The following is a 16,342-nucleotide window of genomic DNA, read 5'->3' as shown; positions in this document are numbered from 1 at the left end:
TCTTCCGTTTTGGTACATGAAGCTTATCTTTTGGTCCAAAGACGAGCCGCTAACGGACAAACAATGGCTCTGTGGAGTTTGAGTTTATGTGCCTGCAGCACCTGATGATAGACTTTTACGGGGACAATCCACTTCCCAATCCTCTCCCGCGATTGCCGGGAAAAGCAGCTGCCATGGTTTCACGAGCAGTCTTCGTTCTTGTGTGGTCTTGGATTACCCAGCTGCTTGGCAAGTCTAGATCTGGTTGTGCGTAAGGTTGTGATACCCACATATGCTTCACCGCTGATGTCTCGAAGAAGTGATTTCACAATACAGGTCAGTCAAAGGAAGCATTTAGGCATAAAGATAACTGTTATACATTATTAAGGCTATTAATGCCAATCCTAGTAATACTGGCTGTTCAAAACAATCATTACCCATTCATCATTATTTCCATCTCATTGTTCACCAAGATATCTCAAATTAAGGACTGTACTTCTCCCACTGGATCTTGGAAACATCCTTGTAGCATTTGGACTCAAGAGCGTACTTGTGGCTGGAGTACGACCCCTTAGGAAGAGTTTCCAGCTCGGCACACTGGGGCACAAGGCGGATGGGAGCACAACCCTTGGGGATGTTGCGCTGGATCTTGTTGTTCTTGTCGATGGTGAGGTGTGCCTGCTCAATGACGATGAAGTGCTTGCCCTGGTAGTATTCCAAGCTCTTGTTACACGCCACAAAAGTCTCGGGCAACAGATATGTGTAGGGGTCCTCGGGCTGGTTCAACTGAACACCGGGGGTGCCGGGCTCGAAGTTGAGAGTAGCACCGAAGAGGTTCTTATTCTTCTTGTCGGCCACAAGAGCGATGCCATTGGGAGTCAAAGGAGTGCCACCGTCGCTGATGACAGTAGCCTCGCCGTTTTGGCGCTCCTCCTTGGTGCCGTTTTGGTAGAAGATACGGCCGTCCTTCTCGATAACTCCGACGAGGGCGAGGCCGGCTCCGGTGTGGATGCTGGTGAGCTCGGTGTTGTGGATGGGGGGGTCAAAGTCCTTGGAGTGGTCTGTGACGTTGACGACGAGCTTGAAGCCCTTTGATGTCGACCGAGAAGGGTATTGAGGGTTCACATTGATGTGAGGCTGGACCGGTGAGGCCGCTGCAAGGCCGAGAAGGCTGAGGAAGAAGGTTGATGTGAGCATGGTTGCTGGGTAGAGTTTTGATGCAGAGAGGTAAATTTTGAGAAGGGAGGATGGGAAGAGGATGACAAGAATCGAGTTAATATCTTGTCTATGGTGTTTGTGGTCTTTGAAGTGAACTGATGATACGAGCAAACCAAGAAAAAAAAGGGCGATGGTCGAGTCTTTTAATGTTGCCTCAAAATGTTCTCAGCTTAACCGATGTAGCTGGCCGATCGGAACCTGGAAGTGGCTGGCTATAGCATCGTGAGGTGACTAGCGGATCCTCAGTGGGTATTGAGCCCATAGTGGAACCCGCTCCAGTGGATTGCAGGGGGTTTAGCGAATGGCTAGAGGGATCGCCGGTGCGGGGGGTCCCAGCTGTGGCCAAGTCGGGGCCTTTAATACGAGGGTCCTGCCGCGACTATTTCATTGGATGGGTGTTTCTCTCCGGCAATGGACAAGAGACAGGTGCCATTCACGATGTTGAGGCCAGTATCAGAGACAACTTAATATAAACATTACCTTATTATAATACACTGATTACACAATCTCAAACACACCCCAAGTAAGCAAATGAATATCGTCATGAAAAGGTCCAATTCTTCTGACGTCAAGAGATTACGATGCTCAATCCCTCGTTTCGAAACATGAGAGGATCCTAGTCCAATGATTGAAGATCCGATATCCATAATTAGCTTCCCTTTTTTATCATTCAAATGCCATTCTTCCGTCACATGCTACGATATTCATTGGTTTTTTTCTCGCCGATAAAACCCAAATCTGTGGATCTACCACTAACGATTAGTTAGCTAACGTACATGCACAGGCGAGACCGATGCCAAGGAATAGGATACGATGGTCTTTGTTTGACAGGACAGAGGCTGGCCTCAGCCTCGTGTTACGCGAAATGGCTGGTCCTCATGGACATTCCGTTTTGTCAAACGTTGAGCTCCATTGCGTGGCATTGCAGTCGCAGGGGTTGGCTTACTAGTCCATTGCCTGTCAACGTTTATGACGTTTCTGATCAAGATCTCAACAGATCTTTACGAGATGGCGGTTTCATATCCCTTGAAATGATATCACCAGGGTCTTTTTGTATGTGTCACTGCGATGATCTTTCGTGTCCTGCATCGTGAATTATATCATAAATGCGGTTCATATCTCAATTACGTGTGGCCTGTTCATATGAGATCACCGACATTCTTCCAGAATAGTATCATGGGAGTCGGAGTTTTCGGGCGGGCATTTTTTTCCAAACGTAAACTTAATCTCGATGTCCTATCATGCAACTAATTGAAGCATAACGTTACTTGGCGGCGGCTTAGACGTGAAAACACCATCATGATCATATGATACTGGTCAGTGCAAACCTCTCATGATTTGAAATGGGGTTTGGTTAGTCAATGTCTATTCTTGATAACCGTATCCTCGATTCCTCCTAGCCTAGGAACCGGGCTCGCTCATGGTTTCAACGGCGTGGTTTGGTTGTGGAGAATGTCTTCAGTCTAGACCTGGACGAGTTGACGACTTTCTCCAGTTGTATTCCACTTGCTATAGTTTAGGCAGTGACTTTACCCCAAACTGTGGCTTGATGACATCGCTGAGGTGCATCGTAACGTCTATTCATTAAGTTGAGAGATAAAGCATTACTTGTCTTGGTGTAGATGTGGTGAGGCAACCAAAAGTCTTATTCTCTCACCAAGGCTGATATCGTGAAAAAAACAGAGCCTCAGTCGGGGGTGGTGGTAAGACTGACAGGTGTTGGTTGCAACTTATTAGACTTCGCCAGGCACAAGTTTACCTTGCTACTGTCACCTCCAATAAGCAACCGTCGAAAGTCTCAAGACAGAATTAAAACAAACCATTAAACCCATTGAGTTCACTCCAAGACATCGTCTCCTCAGCCCGGGCCGTGTAAGCCAAAGTTCCCGTTGGCCCCGACCTCTGTGTATGCAACCACATTAATCACCGGCCAATAAGATAAGGTAGGCCTCCCCTAGCGGGCATTTTTACACTTCCGACCAACAAACATGGCCAACCGAATACCAATAACATGACTTCTGACCTCCAATTGAGGGGTCGAGGGACAATCATTGGAACTTGCCTGGCCAAGAAGTTGCGAGAAAGCCTACTCAAAGTGTCATTCTAAGCCATGCCGAGAGTATGTGAGATAAGGAGAAAACAACAATAGAGTATAAAATGAAACGCTTCCTCTGAGAGTTTCTTTGTAAATGCACCCTCTTTCCAATCCCATTCGCAGCGTCAAGCTCATGAGTGATACTCAGTCACTTCCCCAGATTCAGGACGAGCCTACGGAATTAAGTTTCGTAGGCTCGGACAATTCGCTCAGCCGTAAGTTAAAAGTGTCAAGCTTGAGTCATTATACTTGAGGATACTCCACCGGCCGCTGTACTGACGTTGCGCCGCCTTGTATCTAGTGTCTCCAACAGACTTCGAGGCCTTGTTCACGGTGACATACTCTCAGGATGTGGATCAGAGCCTCATGGGCTCATGGCCGCAGGACATTGTTTCTCTTGGCCCTTTGATTGATCAAGAGAATGTTCTTGGCTTGGCTATGGACTCCGCACCTCCAGCTGTGGACGACTGCTCCGAGGTTGACTTCGCAGCGCCGATTATCGGGATGGATTCGCATCTCAGCAATGTCGAAGCAGCTCAGTTCAACCTTTCATCCTCGCCTGTATCTCTTCTCGATCTTCCTGAATCCGCACATGAGGTGCTTCCAGGATATGTATCGCTCTCCGGCTCCCCAGACCCCACATCCACTCTGTAGAGTGCGGGTTCTGCATACAGCCAGTCGAACGATGCAATCCTTGATGCATTCTCTCCTGTGGTTTTAGGAAGTGACGGAACTCAGATACAATCTTTTGGTCTCATCGCGTCAGACTTTGTTTCTCCTCCTGCTGAGATCTCAACAGATAATAGTTCAAGTTCGGAAACGAGCAGTAAGGAAAGGTTCGAAGAAGATGCCGTGACTCGTCTGAAAAGTGACGAGTTTTCAAGAAATGGAAGATTTTTTTTGCAACTGGCCCAAATGCGATAAGTCCTTCGACGAGAATCGCAAGCGGAAGTGAGGCTTGTGATCCCTTAATTCTATATGCCCACGTTACTAACGAGAACTTAGCAACCATCTTCGAACTCATACCAGACCTGTTCACTGTTCCTGGCCTGGCTGTAACTATACAGATGTTTGGCAGAAGGATATGCGTCGTCACTACAAGACTCACCGCTCCCGGAAGACCTTCCAATGTTTGTTATGCAATGAGTGGTTTACCAGGAAGTGCAACTTGAGTAGACATGAGCGGGAGGCACATTGTGGAAAGAAGAGGGAGAGGAAGCGCCGTAGCTAGCCGGTCCTTTTAATAGCGTGTACCGAGAGTAAATTTAATTTTGTATTCCTCCATTGCTGGGTTCTTCCTAAATATCCAATTTGTCAATAGTAGCAGTTAACTAAAATCTTAGATATATGCTCCTGTCACTTCAAGCATCTAATCCTGCGCCTCCATCCGACTCGTCATCACTATCCTCACTCTCATCGCTGAATTCATCTTCGTTCATATGTGCCAATGAGGCAGAATCTGTGCCATCACTCCATCCATCACCGTTTCCCAAGACTTCGTCAGCCTCAACCTCGCCAAGGCTTGCAGAGTTCATAGCATCGGTGATATTCGTCACAGAGTCTGGCCGCCATGGGGTAGGCCGTTGCCGAGTTTCGATCTGCTTTTCAACTGCTGTACTCAGCTCACTGCTAAGCATTCCCAAGACTCGACGCTGATGCGCCCAGTGCTCATTCTCCCGTCCGCCTGGCAACTCAATAGGTCTCCAGTTCAGGTACGCTTTCTGATGAGACTCGGGCTCCTCGAGCCTTCCAGGGTGGTACTTAAAGTAGAATTTGCAGCATAGACATGAAAGCTTGCTGCACGCTATGTAGCGATCGTTACCGACGAAGCTTCGTTCGTTGCGATGGAATTCTTCTAGCACCTGAATCTCGGAGTGCACACGTGCTTGGCCCTTATCCTCGTCGTACATGGATCTGATGGCCTCTTCCAGTTTTAGTGGCCCATCTAATCGAGCGAGATAGTTCTGCATATCCTCAAGACGGGGATCCCTAGGCTGTAGTATCCTTTTTAGGATCGAGTTGAGGTTCCTAAGCCCATCCGCTGGCGGGACAATTGCTGGGATAGGGGCCTGAACTTTCTTGATTTGATAAGAGTTGAAAAGTGGTCCTAACATGAGAAAATCTCCAATCAGGAGTGCTGGTATGCGGATTCTCTCGGCAAGACGACCTATCAAATGTCTGACTGCCTTGATATTCATTGCAGTTTCTCGAGGTGCAACACCAAGCTCTCTACTTAGAGACCCAAGGCTCGACATCTGAAGATCATGTCGAGAATCGTAAGCAGTTTTACAAAGGGCTAGAGTGTCGGTATTGGTGGCAGAGAATCGAGGTAGCCACTCTAGGAGGGATCTTCTTTCTATGAATATCCCTAGTTAGTTATGCCTCTTCCTGTTGTTATGGCTCAACTTACCAGCTCCTTGGACTGTTGTGCCATCTTCTTTCAGATACTTTTCGCAGTAACTAGCAGCCCGCAACAATAGCTTGCACTCTTTCTTCAGCCTTGGGGCTGCAAAGCCAACGCATTTCTTTGTCAACTTCTCTCTCAGCCTTTCTCGTTCTTCCTCAGTCCCTTTCGGGTCCCTTTGTAGCTGTTGAAGAACATCGTTCAGGAACCGGATGACTTTATCATGCGGCGTGCAATTCGCGGCAACCCAGAGAATAACCTCGTTTGTCTGGGATTCTAGAGCAATTGAAGTAGTAGTGTCTCCACCCTTTCGATAATCGCAGATGAAACACAAGTTTTTGAGGAACCTGCGCCTGATACCTTGAACATCAGTTGGGGCATGGGCGGTGACCATGTGAGGGCCATCGATGCCTTTGAGTATATGGAATAATGCAAGATTCTCAAAAAGACGTGAGAGAATCTTCTCATATTTGTCTAGACGAGGCTTTCCAACGCCCATGGTTCAGGTTTTGACTATGGTGTTGATAGCCAATGCAGGAAGGAGTATAGATAAAGTAGTAAGAATTCTCTATGAAAGTTAGTTAGGGATCAACTTTATATAATGTTGCTTCGCTCTAGTATTTCATTTTGACTTTTAGTCGAGGGTGTATAGCCTTGTGTTTGTACCCTCCATTTCATGTTGGTCGGCCTCCCGCTGTAAGTCCAAGGCAGAATGGGCCGAGTGTGGTCGACGTTGAGGCTGGGTTGCCCCTGGTTATCACAAACCATCATCTGACTTTACGAAGCACAGAGAAAGTGGAAAAATAAACCAACGATATTCCAGAGTGTATATGGGAGAATGTGCACAGAGCCACCAAAAGCAACTTGCACATCGATAACATCCAGTTGACTGGGGGAGTATCTCAAAGCCATTGCACGGCCAAGCTTGTTGGATCTGTGCCAAGTAAATGAGCCTGCTCCAGGGATGAATTGCCTTTCGATTCTGCAAACCGCCTTGATTATTTCCTCCCTTGTTTCCAATTGACACAGAAATATCTGAGCCCATTGATTCTATCATGGACCCATGTTTCAACCAAACCTATGGACCTTCCATTCAATCCAATGGATGTCTTGACTAAAACAATGTACGATTGAGAGTGGGTCAAACCCTGCATAGCACTCAGCCGCTGACACTTCTACAGGGTATTGGGCATAACGGTAATGATGAAGTTTAGTTACATCGCTATGGGTCGAAACAAATGATGTAAACTTTTCATCTCTTTTCCATCTAAAGTGCTTAATTCCTCCCGATGAAACAACCCACGCTCCCAAGGTATTGGGACCATACAACGAATGGACAGTGCTTCAGTTGACCAGGACAGGGCTGATGGCGCTAGATGCGGAGCGAACTCCGCTAAACTACGTAAATCTCGATCTGGTTGGCTCGTCCAGCTTTGGCGTGATGCGAGAGCTTCGCCAAACAGCTCCACTTCGGGAAAATCGAGAAATTCCATTGCCATGGATTATTATTAGGCATGAGCTACAGCTCCCCCTCATACTCACTCAGTCATACCCTAACTTTTCTTTCCTTGCATCATCCTCTTCTCCAGGTCCCTCGTCGCCCAAGGTAGCTCGCCCACCATGCCTTCGCTGGACAGGCTGCCAAACGAGGTCCTCTGTAATATCGCCGGGTTCTTGGTCAAGAAATATGATATAGCTAGCTTATCACGAGCCAACCGACACTGCTACGATATCGCCAGCCCGATTCTCTGGAAACGCGAAGCTCGATCGGATAGACCGGGTGCCATACATTGGGCTGTCGAACATGGAGACATCAATGTCTTGCGCCGTGCTCTCGAAGCTGGCGTTGACGCTTCACGGGTAGCCTTCACCCACCGACCCAAACCACGCATCGACCGTGCGCATAAGTGGTACAACTACCATTCGAATTACTACGACGACCCTGTGTGGAGGGTTCACGATGATGACCACTCAGTTGATTTGGACGCATCATATGTGTTACACGACATGTGCGATTGCTTCGAAAGCGGTTGCGACGACGGCATATTCAGCGATTGCAGATGGGAGCCTATACACGTTGCTGCGAGTAAGGGACGGATCGATATGATTGAGATTCTCCTCGATGCGGGTGCTCCTATTGATGCCCCTTCATGGGGCGTGTGCTTGTGTCGTCCACATCTGCCCATGGAAGCTTTCACCGAGTCTCCAGCTGTTGATGAAGGAGAGCTCGAAGATTTACATGGGGGGAACTGGACACCTTTACATGTCGCCATATGCCATAATCAGTACGAAACGGCAAAGTTTCTGTTGAAACGTGGAGCGTCGCCGGTCATCTATCAGGGAATAGACTTTGAGCTGGAACCGCTCGCATGGCGACAGGACGACACCCCTGTGGACTCCAGCAGATTCAAACTCACCGCACTACATCACGCTGCGAAAGAGAACATGATGGATCTCGTTGAGTTTCTCATTGACGAAAAGTACCAAGAAGACATCGATGTTGAGGGTCCGTTTATGGGAACACCACTGTTCCAAGCAATATGGTATGGACATTGGGACACTGTAGTCCCATATCTCCTCCAACATGGCGCCGATCTTGATAAGAGGCTCATTGAGACGGGGCTGACACCCCTCATGATGGCATGTTTCTCACGTCGCTTCGATGACGCCGCAAGACTCGTTGATCTGGGTTCAAATGTCACGACATTATCTGTACACCAATTCAGTATCCTTCACCTGATTCTCGGACCTCGTCACCTCCGGCCAGAAGACTTTTTTGACCCCCTCGGATCTCCTCCGAAGCAATCTAGCAAGGTCTCCGAGGCCGAAATCATTCAGAAGTTCATTACTAAGGGTTTCGATGTCGATGCACGGGAAACTCTTCTTGGAATGACACCTTTGATGGTAGCGAGCGCGAGCTGTAACACAGATGCAATGCAAGCATTGCTCGAAGGTGGTGCCAATGTCAACGCGGTAGACAATGAAGGTCTGTCTGCGCTTGCGAGGGTCGGTGAGACTGCCGAAGGCTCTGCTATTCTGGGTTTGTACGACTCTGCCAAGATGCTGCTGGATGCAGGAGCAACATTGGAAGATTCGAGAGACGAGATCACTCCACTCAACATTATCTGCACACGGCAATGTGAACCCTACTTCAACCGTGAATGGGATAATCAGCACGCCACTCTAGCTAAGCTTCTCATTGAGCATGGTGCTGACCCAAACGAAAAGGGTGTTGCTACCAGCCGTCCATTCACAGAGGCCATCATTCATGGAAACTTGAATATCGCTAGAGCGATCATTGAGAACGGGGGGCGGCCAGAAAAGGGCGATCTGGAAAGGCTTCTCTCAATATTCGTTCACGAATCGTATGATGATGGAAAGACGGATTTCATTCTGCACATCGATTACGCCAAGTACGGCATCTCAGGTCCCTCCGAGGGCTTCTTGGTGGATCTCCTCAAAACGGCTCTGAACAATCAACTCTGGACACGAGCTGCCGACCTGATGAGGTCGGTACCAACCCCGAGCGTGTTCCGTAAGGGGTTAATCTACCGGTGCTTGGAGAAGCCTTCTCCGATTGCCGACGAGCCATCAAGCCTGATTCAAGTGCTTCTTGATCGCGGCCAGGACCCGAATGAGCTGTTCGAGGGCGAGCCACCGTTGTATTATAGTTTCAAATCTGGGTCTTGTTGGCGGACAACACCTGTTCTTGTAAATGGGGGTGCTGACATCCATATGCCTACAAACGCCATGCCTGACGGTGCTCTCATGTATACCATAACTCATGGTTATCAGCCACAGACATGTCAACTTCTCGCCAAACATCCGCACGCGTTGCGCGGCAAACCAGAGAGGCTACATCGAGAATGCTGGTCATCTCTTATACACTGGGAGCCCCATCCAAGCAGGGTTCTAGTCGGAAGATCAGATGATCGTGTACCGCAACTCAACTGGACATTTACCAGCCGGTTGATTTCAGCTGGTCTCCGAACTGATGTCACAACGCTTGATGATGAAGATGTCAAAGAACTCGTGGAGCAAGCGATTCCGAAAACCGAGGTCCTAAAAGTCGAGGGGCGAAAGGTCCTGGAGGCCCTCGACATAGCCTATGTGGAACCCTCGGTGTCGGATATACTCAATGCTACTATTGGAATGGATGTTGAGGGCGAGGATGCTGAAGAGGAAGAGGAAGGGGAAGACTTCGAATATGGCTCTGTCAGTGACGAGATTGACGATCATTCAGATTACTATGACGTCGATAGCGATGGAGTTCCATTCGAGCTTTTCCCTCCCTACATGGGCGGAGGGGATGGGGATGAAGACGAAGAAGATGAAAATGATCAAGGGGAGCAAGATGGGGAAGACGGATGGGGTGAGGGAAACTCGAGTGATTTTGATGACTATGATGATGGAGCTCCCATGCCGATACCAGCCCCTCTGTTGTTTGGGTTTCTGATGTAAGTTCATATTTTTTAAAAAGGTACGGGCTAATGTCGTCGTATTCGCTTCATGACGACTGGGCAGAGTAGGGTTGGGTTTATGATAGGTATGATTTATGGGCTGGCGCTTTACGGATCGGATAAATAGGTAGACGGATTGTGGGACGGCATCACGGTCTGGGGCTCGACATTCAAGCAATACGGATGGAACGACATTCTGCGATGAAAATTAGGACAATGGATTTCTTTTTTGGTGTAAGATATGGTTAATGGGGTCTCGTGGAGTAACGAGGAAAAGGTGTTGATTCCAACTGGAATTCTTTGCTAGAAGTTGAAGAGCGCGGTTAGACTGAAATCACTCCAGCCATTCAAGTTATTTCACTGAGCCTCATCAACCTCCAAATTTTCCTCGCGGGCGAAGTGTGACTCTCTGATCCGAGAACATTACCAGGCGCCGAGCTGCTACGGATGCGAGCGATGTTCCCGAAGCCGGCTTCGACCTCCGGCGGCGGGGGAAAACACCAGCACTATAACTAACGCCAGGGGCAACTTTGGCAGCCTCAGACTATGCTAAGTTGGGTTTTGGGTGACAGGTCGGAGATGTTACGGCGTTGTGGGACACTTTCTGAATGGGATCACAAAGAGAGGAAAGGTAGGGGATGAGGATGATGAACCTTGAGGGTTTAATAGACGCCGGTTGTCCGGAGATTCAGGGTAGGTAAGTATGCTGATATTTTAGACGATGCGATAATATGAGTTTCGCCATTTCAGGTTTGTATTCTTCTTTTGAAGGAAAAATAAGTAAATATTAAATGAAATGCTAGTTGTACGGAGTGGGATATGCTACTCATATTAAGCTGTTCACTCTCATCGTGTGAAGCTATACGCATGTTTTGATAGTGAGCTGTTTACCTGCAGGTTCTCAAGCTGAGGAATATGAAAATGCGGGGAAATAACCAAAGAGGCAAACATTTGAGATGCAAAACAACTGCATCAACAAAACAGATCGAGTCCGAAAAGCTTGGCTTTCTCGCCATCATCATGTGGCGGTTCTGGTCGAATCTCACTGAAGCTCCGGAGATGAAAGTGCGGAAGAAGTCACCCCGCATCCGCATCCGTGACCGTAGCCGGAGTATGGGTCAGGAGGAGTTTCGGGGGGCTAGACACGGATGGATGGCGGGATACCGAATAGCGACGGAAATCAGATTTGAGGCATATGAGTTTATGACAAGGTATAGTATGCAGTCATGAGACGATGGAAGTCTTACCTAGGTATCAGTCACCGGTCAAAGTATGCTAGAGATATCAATGATTGAGAGGGACAAGTCCTTGTAAATGAGGCAATCTACGTACGATATCAGAGCCTCAGTGGAGAGTCGGTCCATCTGTGGACAACTGCATCATTGATAACAGCTTCCGAGTAACATTTCCACAATAGACGACTCCGTAGCGATAACTGGAGACCAATTACTCAATAGCAAGTCGTTTAGGTACGGTTGCTGTGGTGTAGTTGTAGTTGTTACGGCATCATCCATCCATCATAGCATGTCCCCCACTTACACCATCGTCAGTATCACATCGCATCGGACATTGTTTCCCTAGAATGTTCCATTCTTCTCCAAGAGACTAACTCAATTTCTCTCAATTGGAGTCCCTTGGAGACACAGCATCACCTTTAATTTTTCTTCTTGACAGCAGAATATACCTAAAGACGGAGATTTGTACCGTAGCTGCCGTTGACTTCAAGAGGTCGGCGGTCTTAACCCCCGCTCTGTGGGTGCCGAAAGAGGCAACCTTGGAGACCCCGCCTGAAGAAGATGACCACATGCGATTGGTCTACAGCTCTAGCTCTTATCCTCCAACTTTACCCTTTCTCGAGCTCTCCCCCAGTCAAACCAACACCGAACACCGAGATATGCCCCGTATCATGGAAGAGGAGCTTCTCGCCCATTTGCCCATACTTTCCTCTTCGAGTAAGACCCCTCCAAGTGTGTGGTCGCACGCGCTCCCCCCTCCCCCGCTCTCTTCGGCTGCGCGCGTGTTAGTTGGGACGGCATCCAGCGGGTTACAGGCCGGTCGCCGTGAATTACAGACCACAGACACTCGAAATAGCAGTCTGGCCAAGTACCTGATGGAATTCACAGCTCGATATTCAATGTCCGGTCTCGTTACGGCTGCCAGTTTCGGCGCTTGTCGCCTCCACAGAGAACCTACCGAGATGGAGAATGCTTCCAGACTTTGACGCCCACAGCTGATAGAGTACTCCATAACGTACACACATGGTCCCCCCCTCAGATGCCGACACCTTCGGGGTTCGCGGGATCGATGGAGATTCGCTGTCTCAGAGACACCGGCCCCTGCCCGTGCCACGGTTCCAGTTCCGTTCATGGCGAGAACGCAAGCATTACAGCGCAGCACTACGGTGCTTGTGCTTGTGCGTGTGCGTGTGCGTGAGACGTGGAACCTTGGCTGTGCCATCTTTGTCTTGTCTCTCTAACTGTGGAGAGCATACATCGTTGTAACAGGCTCGATCAGACGCCGGTGCCCGTTACTTGGTGACAAGATACATAGCCATGGCGCGTTCATTTCCAGAGCATAAATATCTGGCATTGGACCCTCGATATCCTACTTTCTCTCCTCCTCATTCTCATCATCATCTCTCTTCCTTCTTCTCTTACTTCTTCCTTTAACCAATAAACCCTTTTCACAACCGCCAAAATGGTAAGCATTCCTCTCCATCTATATCTCTATATCCTCTTGAGCCTCAACTAACACGTCAAACAGGTCAAGGTTCTTGCAGTTCTCTACGACGGTGGCCAGCACGCCAAGGATGTATGTCTTTACCACTTTCTTTATTTCAACCCAATTCCTCTTGATTCTTTATCAACTATCTCCAATGGTCGTTGATTCTGCCTTCAACTCTCATATCTACCGACAACCACAAACAACTCCCCACACACCATCCCTCCGCGCTTGTCGATCTCAAACGCGGGGAAATGGTCTCACTACATGAGAATCAGCCACATCCAGCCCGATGATGCGGGGCAACGTCTGGGCAACATGCAAAGACATAGAGAAGTGACAGTTGGGTGGCATTATATGGCTTGTTCCACTCGTGGTATACACTACAAGGGTCTGAGTAACAATGCAACCCAACTTACACCCAATGTCTGAACATTGCACCATCAACCCCTCAATCACTCTTCAAATCACTTCTCCTCAGCCAATTGGTTTTATGGCGACTAACGCGTCTCATAGCAACCCCTCCTTCTCGGTACCACTGAGAACGAGCTCGGTATCCGCAAGTGGCTCGAGGACCAAGGCCACACTCTCATCACCACATCTGACAAGGACGATGAGGGTTCTACCTTCGACAAGGAGCTCGAGGATGCTGAGATCATCATCACCACTCCCTTCCACCCTGGTTACCTGACCGCTGAGCGTCTTGCTCGCGCCAAGAAGCTCAAGCTTGCTGTCACCGCTGGTATCGGCTCTGACCACGTCGACCTCAACGCTGCCAACAAGACCAACGGTGGTATCACCGTTGCTGAGGTCACTGGCTCCAACGTCGTCTCCGTTGCTGAGCACGTTCTCATGACCATCCTCGTCCTTATCCGCAACTTCGTCCCTGCCCACGAGCAGATTGAGGCCGGTGACTGGAACGTTGCCCATGCTGCCAAGCAGGAGTTCGATCTTGAGGGCAAGGTTGTCGGTACCGTAGCTGTCGGCCGCATTGGTGAGCGTGTCCTCCGCCGCCTCAAGCCCTTCGACTGCAAGGAGCTCCTCTACTTCGACTACCAGCCCCTTTCTCCTGAGAAGGAGAAGGAGATTGGCTGCCGCCGCGTCGACACCCTCGAGGAGATGCTCGCTCAGTGTGATATCGTCACCATCAACTGCCCTCTCCACGAGAAGACCAAGGGTCTCTTCAACAAGGACCTCATCGCCAAGATGAAGAAGGGTTCTTACCTCGTCAACACTGCCCGTGGTGCCATCGTTGTCAAGGAGGACGTTGCTGCCGCTCTCAAGTCTGGTCACCTCGCCGGTTACGGTGGTGATGTCTGGGACCACCAGCCCGCTCCCAAGGACCACCCTCTGCGAACCGCCAAGAACAACTGGGGTGGCGGTAACGCCATGGTTCCTCACATGTCCGGTACCTCTCTGGACGCTCAGATCCGATATGCCAACGGTACCAAGGCCATCATCGACTCTTACCTCTCTGGCCGCCACGACTACAAGCCTGAGGATCTCATCGTTCACCAGGGTGACTATGCCACCAAGGCCTATGGTCAGCGTGAGAAGAAATAAATGTATTGAGAGAATGGAAGAAATGATTTGTACATGATGATGAATAGTTTTACAACAACTGCATTATAGACGCGGGTCAAAAGCAATCAGCGTTGCAGATAATACAATTTGTTAAAGTTCTACCTCCTTTTGTCTTTTGTCTTCAGTGATCCTAACAATATGCCATGAAAAGCCTCGCTCGAGCTCTTAAGCTCCCAATTATTTCACTTGATATTCTCCATTAAATAGCATTAATAAGGTTGGCAAAGGCTAAATTTAACCTGAACCTTTCAACGTATGATAAATACCTACGTAAAGAAAAAAAGGATAATTGATATAGCACATATAGATGAAGTACCTTTGTCAAAAGAAATACTATGTGTTCTATTTTTTGATTCTCCTTCTTGGTTCCTATAATCACCCCAACAATGCAGCAGGCATCGGGCTGCCTGTGCACGTCAACAGCCATTTTACACATTCACTCACAATGACTACCGCCAAAATGAAGCCAAGCAGAAATGTTCTACTGTTCTTAGACTTTTACTTTGCTATTAATACAAAATTTCTCGCTATTTTTGGTATGCTTCGTTATGAGCCATCAAGCGCTATATGGCTGGCCATAATTTTACCAGTCATGACATGAATTCGTTGCCAACTCTCCCAATCCATGCTATATTTTCTAATCATCTCCAGAATTGCCACCACTTCTTTTCCTCGCTGGGTTGTCCTCTCCGTCTCAAGACCTGCTCGTCTCGTCCTCTAATGCGCCAGAAATAAACAGGCACACCAGCTACCACGAAGAATACGACGGCGATGGTCTGGAAAGGCTGTGCAAAGACAGCGCGGCTGAGGAGGAAGAGACTAACGCAGCAAAAAATAATAGGCGTCGTGATCCAGGTCTTGTACGGTCGTACAAGTCCCGGCTCTCGCACGCGTAGGATGATTAGACCGAGGACTGTAAGGAAATAAAATGTGTAGCCTGCAACGCCATAAAAGGTGACGAGAGTGCTGAACTCGCCAACAATCACGTAACCAACTGTGAGAACAGCGTTGAGAATGAGTGCATAGACTGGCGTGTAAAACAGTCCAGCATCTTCATCGCCGAACATTCTGCGCATCTTGCGCGTGAACCAACTTCGTGTACGCTGCGTGCTGAGCTCGTGCTCGTGTGGGCTGCCCCCAATACCAATAGTGCCAAAGATCGAAGGAATGTAGCCCTCTTTGCCAGCTACATATGCCAAACGACTGGAGGTGAAAGTCGAAGAGTTGAGGGCACCGAAACAACTGGCACTGACGATGAGTGCGAGAATGAGTGAGCCTACGGAACCAAACACCCGGTTGCCAAACATGACAGCTACTGTGTTGGACCCATCCATGCTCTCGAGAGGTAGGACAAGGAAGTAGGCGATGTTAGCTAGCACATAGCAGAGGATGACCAGAGGCATGGCTGTGTGAATGACTCGGGGTAGGTCTTTAGTTGGGTTCTTGAACTCCCCAACGACGTAGTTTGTCTAGACTATGTCAGTTATCGAGACTTGCAAACTTGACTGATATCACTCACATTGTCCCAGCCATCATATGCCCAAAGACCGGCATAAAGGGCAAGAGCCCAAGCAGACATGTCGGTCGATGTGTTTTCAAACAGCTGATGCGGCTTCCACTCAACTTCCGATTTGCCCTTGAGCGTCTTTCCTGTGATGGCAACGACAACACCAGTGACGGTGACGCCCAGTAAAGCGATAAATTTCATAAACATGAGCGTATCGTTCACACGCGTGCCGAGCTTTGTAGACACACAGTTCAAGAACGTTACAATGAACAGTCCTACAAGCGCAACAGCCTTGTTGATCCAAGGGCTTACATGCTCAGCGTCAGGACCGATGAAGGCTCGAACAAAGTATTCGCCCATGATGATGGCGATAA

The 16,342-nt window shown here is 48.7% G+C and overlaps 6 protein-coding genes across 7 annotated transcripts in view; 3 read left to right on the top strand and 3 right to left on the bottom strand.

Moving 5' to 3' along the window:
- Nucleotides 1-265: 265 nt before the first annotated feature.
- On the bottom strand, nucleotides 266-1,626 carry FOXG_07845 (uncharacterized protein). Its single transcript, XM_018386500.1, has one exon. The coding sequence runs from the start codon at nucleotides 1,174-1,176 to the stop codon at nucleotides 463-465; it is 714 nt and encodes a 237-aa protein (XP_018243674.1). The 5' UTR covers nucleotides 1,177-1,626; the 3' UTR covers nucleotides 266-462.
- Nucleotides 1,627-2,887: 1,261 nt separating this feature from the next.
- FOXG_07844 (uncharacterized protein) lies at nucleotides 2,888-5,493 on the top strand. 2 transcript variants are annotated; one of them, XM_018386499.1, is made up of 3 exons: nucleotides 2,888-3,507; nucleotides 3,594-4,243; nucleotides 4,298-5,493. In XM_018386499.1, exons 1-2 carry the CDS (start codon nucleotides 3,387-3,389, stop codon nucleotides 3,944-3,946), a joined length of 474 nt encoding a protein of 157 aa, XP_018243673.1. In that variant the 5' UTR covers nucleotides 2,888-3,386; the 3' UTR covers nucleotides 3,947-4,243; nucleotides 4,298-5,493. The 2 variants fall into 2 exon arrangements, with proteins under 2 accessions (XP_018243673.1, XP_018243672.1); XM_018386498.1 differs by having other exon boundaries at nucleotides 3,594-5,493.
- Nucleotides 3,375-6,353, bottom strand: FOXG_07843 (uncharacterized protein). The gene is made up of 2 exons (XM_018386497.1): nucleotides 5,703-6,353; nucleotides 3,375-5,648 (listed from the first exon to the last, which is right to left on the bottom strand). The coding sequence occupies exons 1-2, from the start codon at nucleotides 6,193-6,195 to the stop codon at nucleotides 4,654-4,656; spliced, it is 1,488 nt and encodes a 495-aa protein (XP_018243671.1). The 5' UTR covers nucleotides 6,196-6,353; the 3' UTR covers nucleotides 3,375-4,653.
- An 874-nt stretch (nucleotides 6,354-7,227) lies between these two features.
- On the top strand, nucleotides 7,228-10,968 carry FOXG_07842 (uncharacterized protein). The gene is made up of 2 exons (XM_018386496.1): nucleotides 7,228-10,153; nucleotides 10,500-10,968. Exons 1-2 carry the CDS (start codon nucleotides 7,317-7,319, stop codon nucleotides 10,567-10,569), a joined length of 2,907 nt encoding a protein of 968 aa, XP_018243670.1. The 5' UTR covers nucleotides 7,228-7,316; the 3' UTR covers nucleotides 10,570-10,968.
- Nucleotides 10,969-11,847: 879 nt separating this feature from the next.
- Nucleotides 11,848-14,617, top strand: FOXG_07841 (formate dehydrogenase). Its single transcript, XM_018386495.1, has 3 exons — nucleotides 11,848-12,856; nucleotides 12,920-12,967; nucleotides 13,394-14,617. The coding sequence occupies exons 1-3, from the start codon at nucleotides 12,854-12,856 to the stop codon at nucleotides 14,438-14,440; spliced, it is 1,098 nt and encodes a 365-aa protein (XP_018243669.1). The 5' UTR covers nucleotides 11,848-12,853; the 3' UTR covers nucleotides 14,441-14,617.
- Nucleotides 14,618-15,102: 485 nt separating this feature from the next.
- The window catches only part of FOXG_07840 (amino acid transporter), a gene marked incomplete at its 3' end in the record, with an annotated part of 2,437 nt that continues 1,197 nt past the window's right edge, over nucleotides 15,103-16,342 (bottom strand). Inside the window, exons 2-4 of the mRNA XM_018386494.1 lie at nucleotides 16,281-16,306; nucleotides 15,981-16,202; nucleotides 15,103-15,930 (exon numbers count right to left, since the gene is read on the bottom strand). Coding sequence (XP_018243668.1) covers nucleotides 15,103-15,930; nucleotides 15,981-16,202; nucleotides 16,281-16,306 — 1,076 coding nt within the window. The remainder of the gene's footprint in view (nucleotides 15,931-15,980; nucleotides 16,203-16,280; nucleotides 16,307-16,342) is intronic.

The sequence above is a fragment of the Fusarium oxysporum genome, chromosome 4 (genome assembly GCF_000149955.1).
Source record: "Fusarium oxysporum f. sp. lycopersici 4287 chromosome 4, whole genome shotgun sequence".
Classification (NCBI taxonomy): Eukaryota; Fungi; Ascomycota; class Sordariomycetes; order Hypocreales; family Nectriaceae; genus Fusarium; species Fusarium oxysporum.
This window is presented reverse-complemented; position numbering and strand designations above follow the sequence as displayed.

What these genes read in the sequence shown, in the direction of transcription:
- FOXG_07841 (XM_018386495.1), top strand. An exon ending in GTGGCCAGCACGCCAAGGAT is followed by an intron (nt 12,968 to 13,393) that starts GTATGTCTTTAC and finishes CGCGTCTCATAG; the next exon opens with CAACCCCTCCTTCTCGGTAC.
- FOXG_07843 (XM_018386497.1), bottom strand. Translation starts at nt 6,195, where the DNA reads ATGGGCGTTGGAAAGCCTCGTCTAGACAAATATGAGAAGATTCTCTCA. An exon ending in CACAACAGTCCAAGGAGCTG is followed by an intron (nt 5,649 to 5,702) that starts GTAAGTTGAGCC and finishes GGATATTCATAG; the next exon opens with AAAGAAGATCCCTCCTAGAG.
- FOXG_07842 (XM_018386496.1), top strand. Translation starts at nt 7,317, where the DNA reads ATGCCTTCGCTGGACAGGCTGCCAAACGAGGTCCTCTGTAATATCGCC. An exon ending in CTGTTGTTTGGGTTTCTGAT is followed by an intron (nt 10,154 to 10,499) that starts GTAAGTTCATAT and finishes AAATCACTCCAG; the next exon opens with CCATTCAAGTTATTTCACTG.
- FOXG_07844 (XM_018386499.1), top strand. Translation starts at nt 3,387, where the DNA reads ATGCACCCTCTTTCCAATCCCATTCGCAGCGTCAAGCTCATGAGTGAT. An exon ending in CTCGGACAATTCGCTCAGCC is followed by an intron (nt 3,508 to 3,593) that starts GTAAGTTAAAAG and finishes CCTTGTATCTAG; the next exon opens with TGTCTCCAACAGACTTCGAG.
- FOXG_07845 (XM_018386500.1), bottom strand. Translation starts at nt 1,176, where the DNA reads ATGCTCACATCAACCTTCTTCCTCAGCCTTCTCGGCCTTGCAGCGGCC.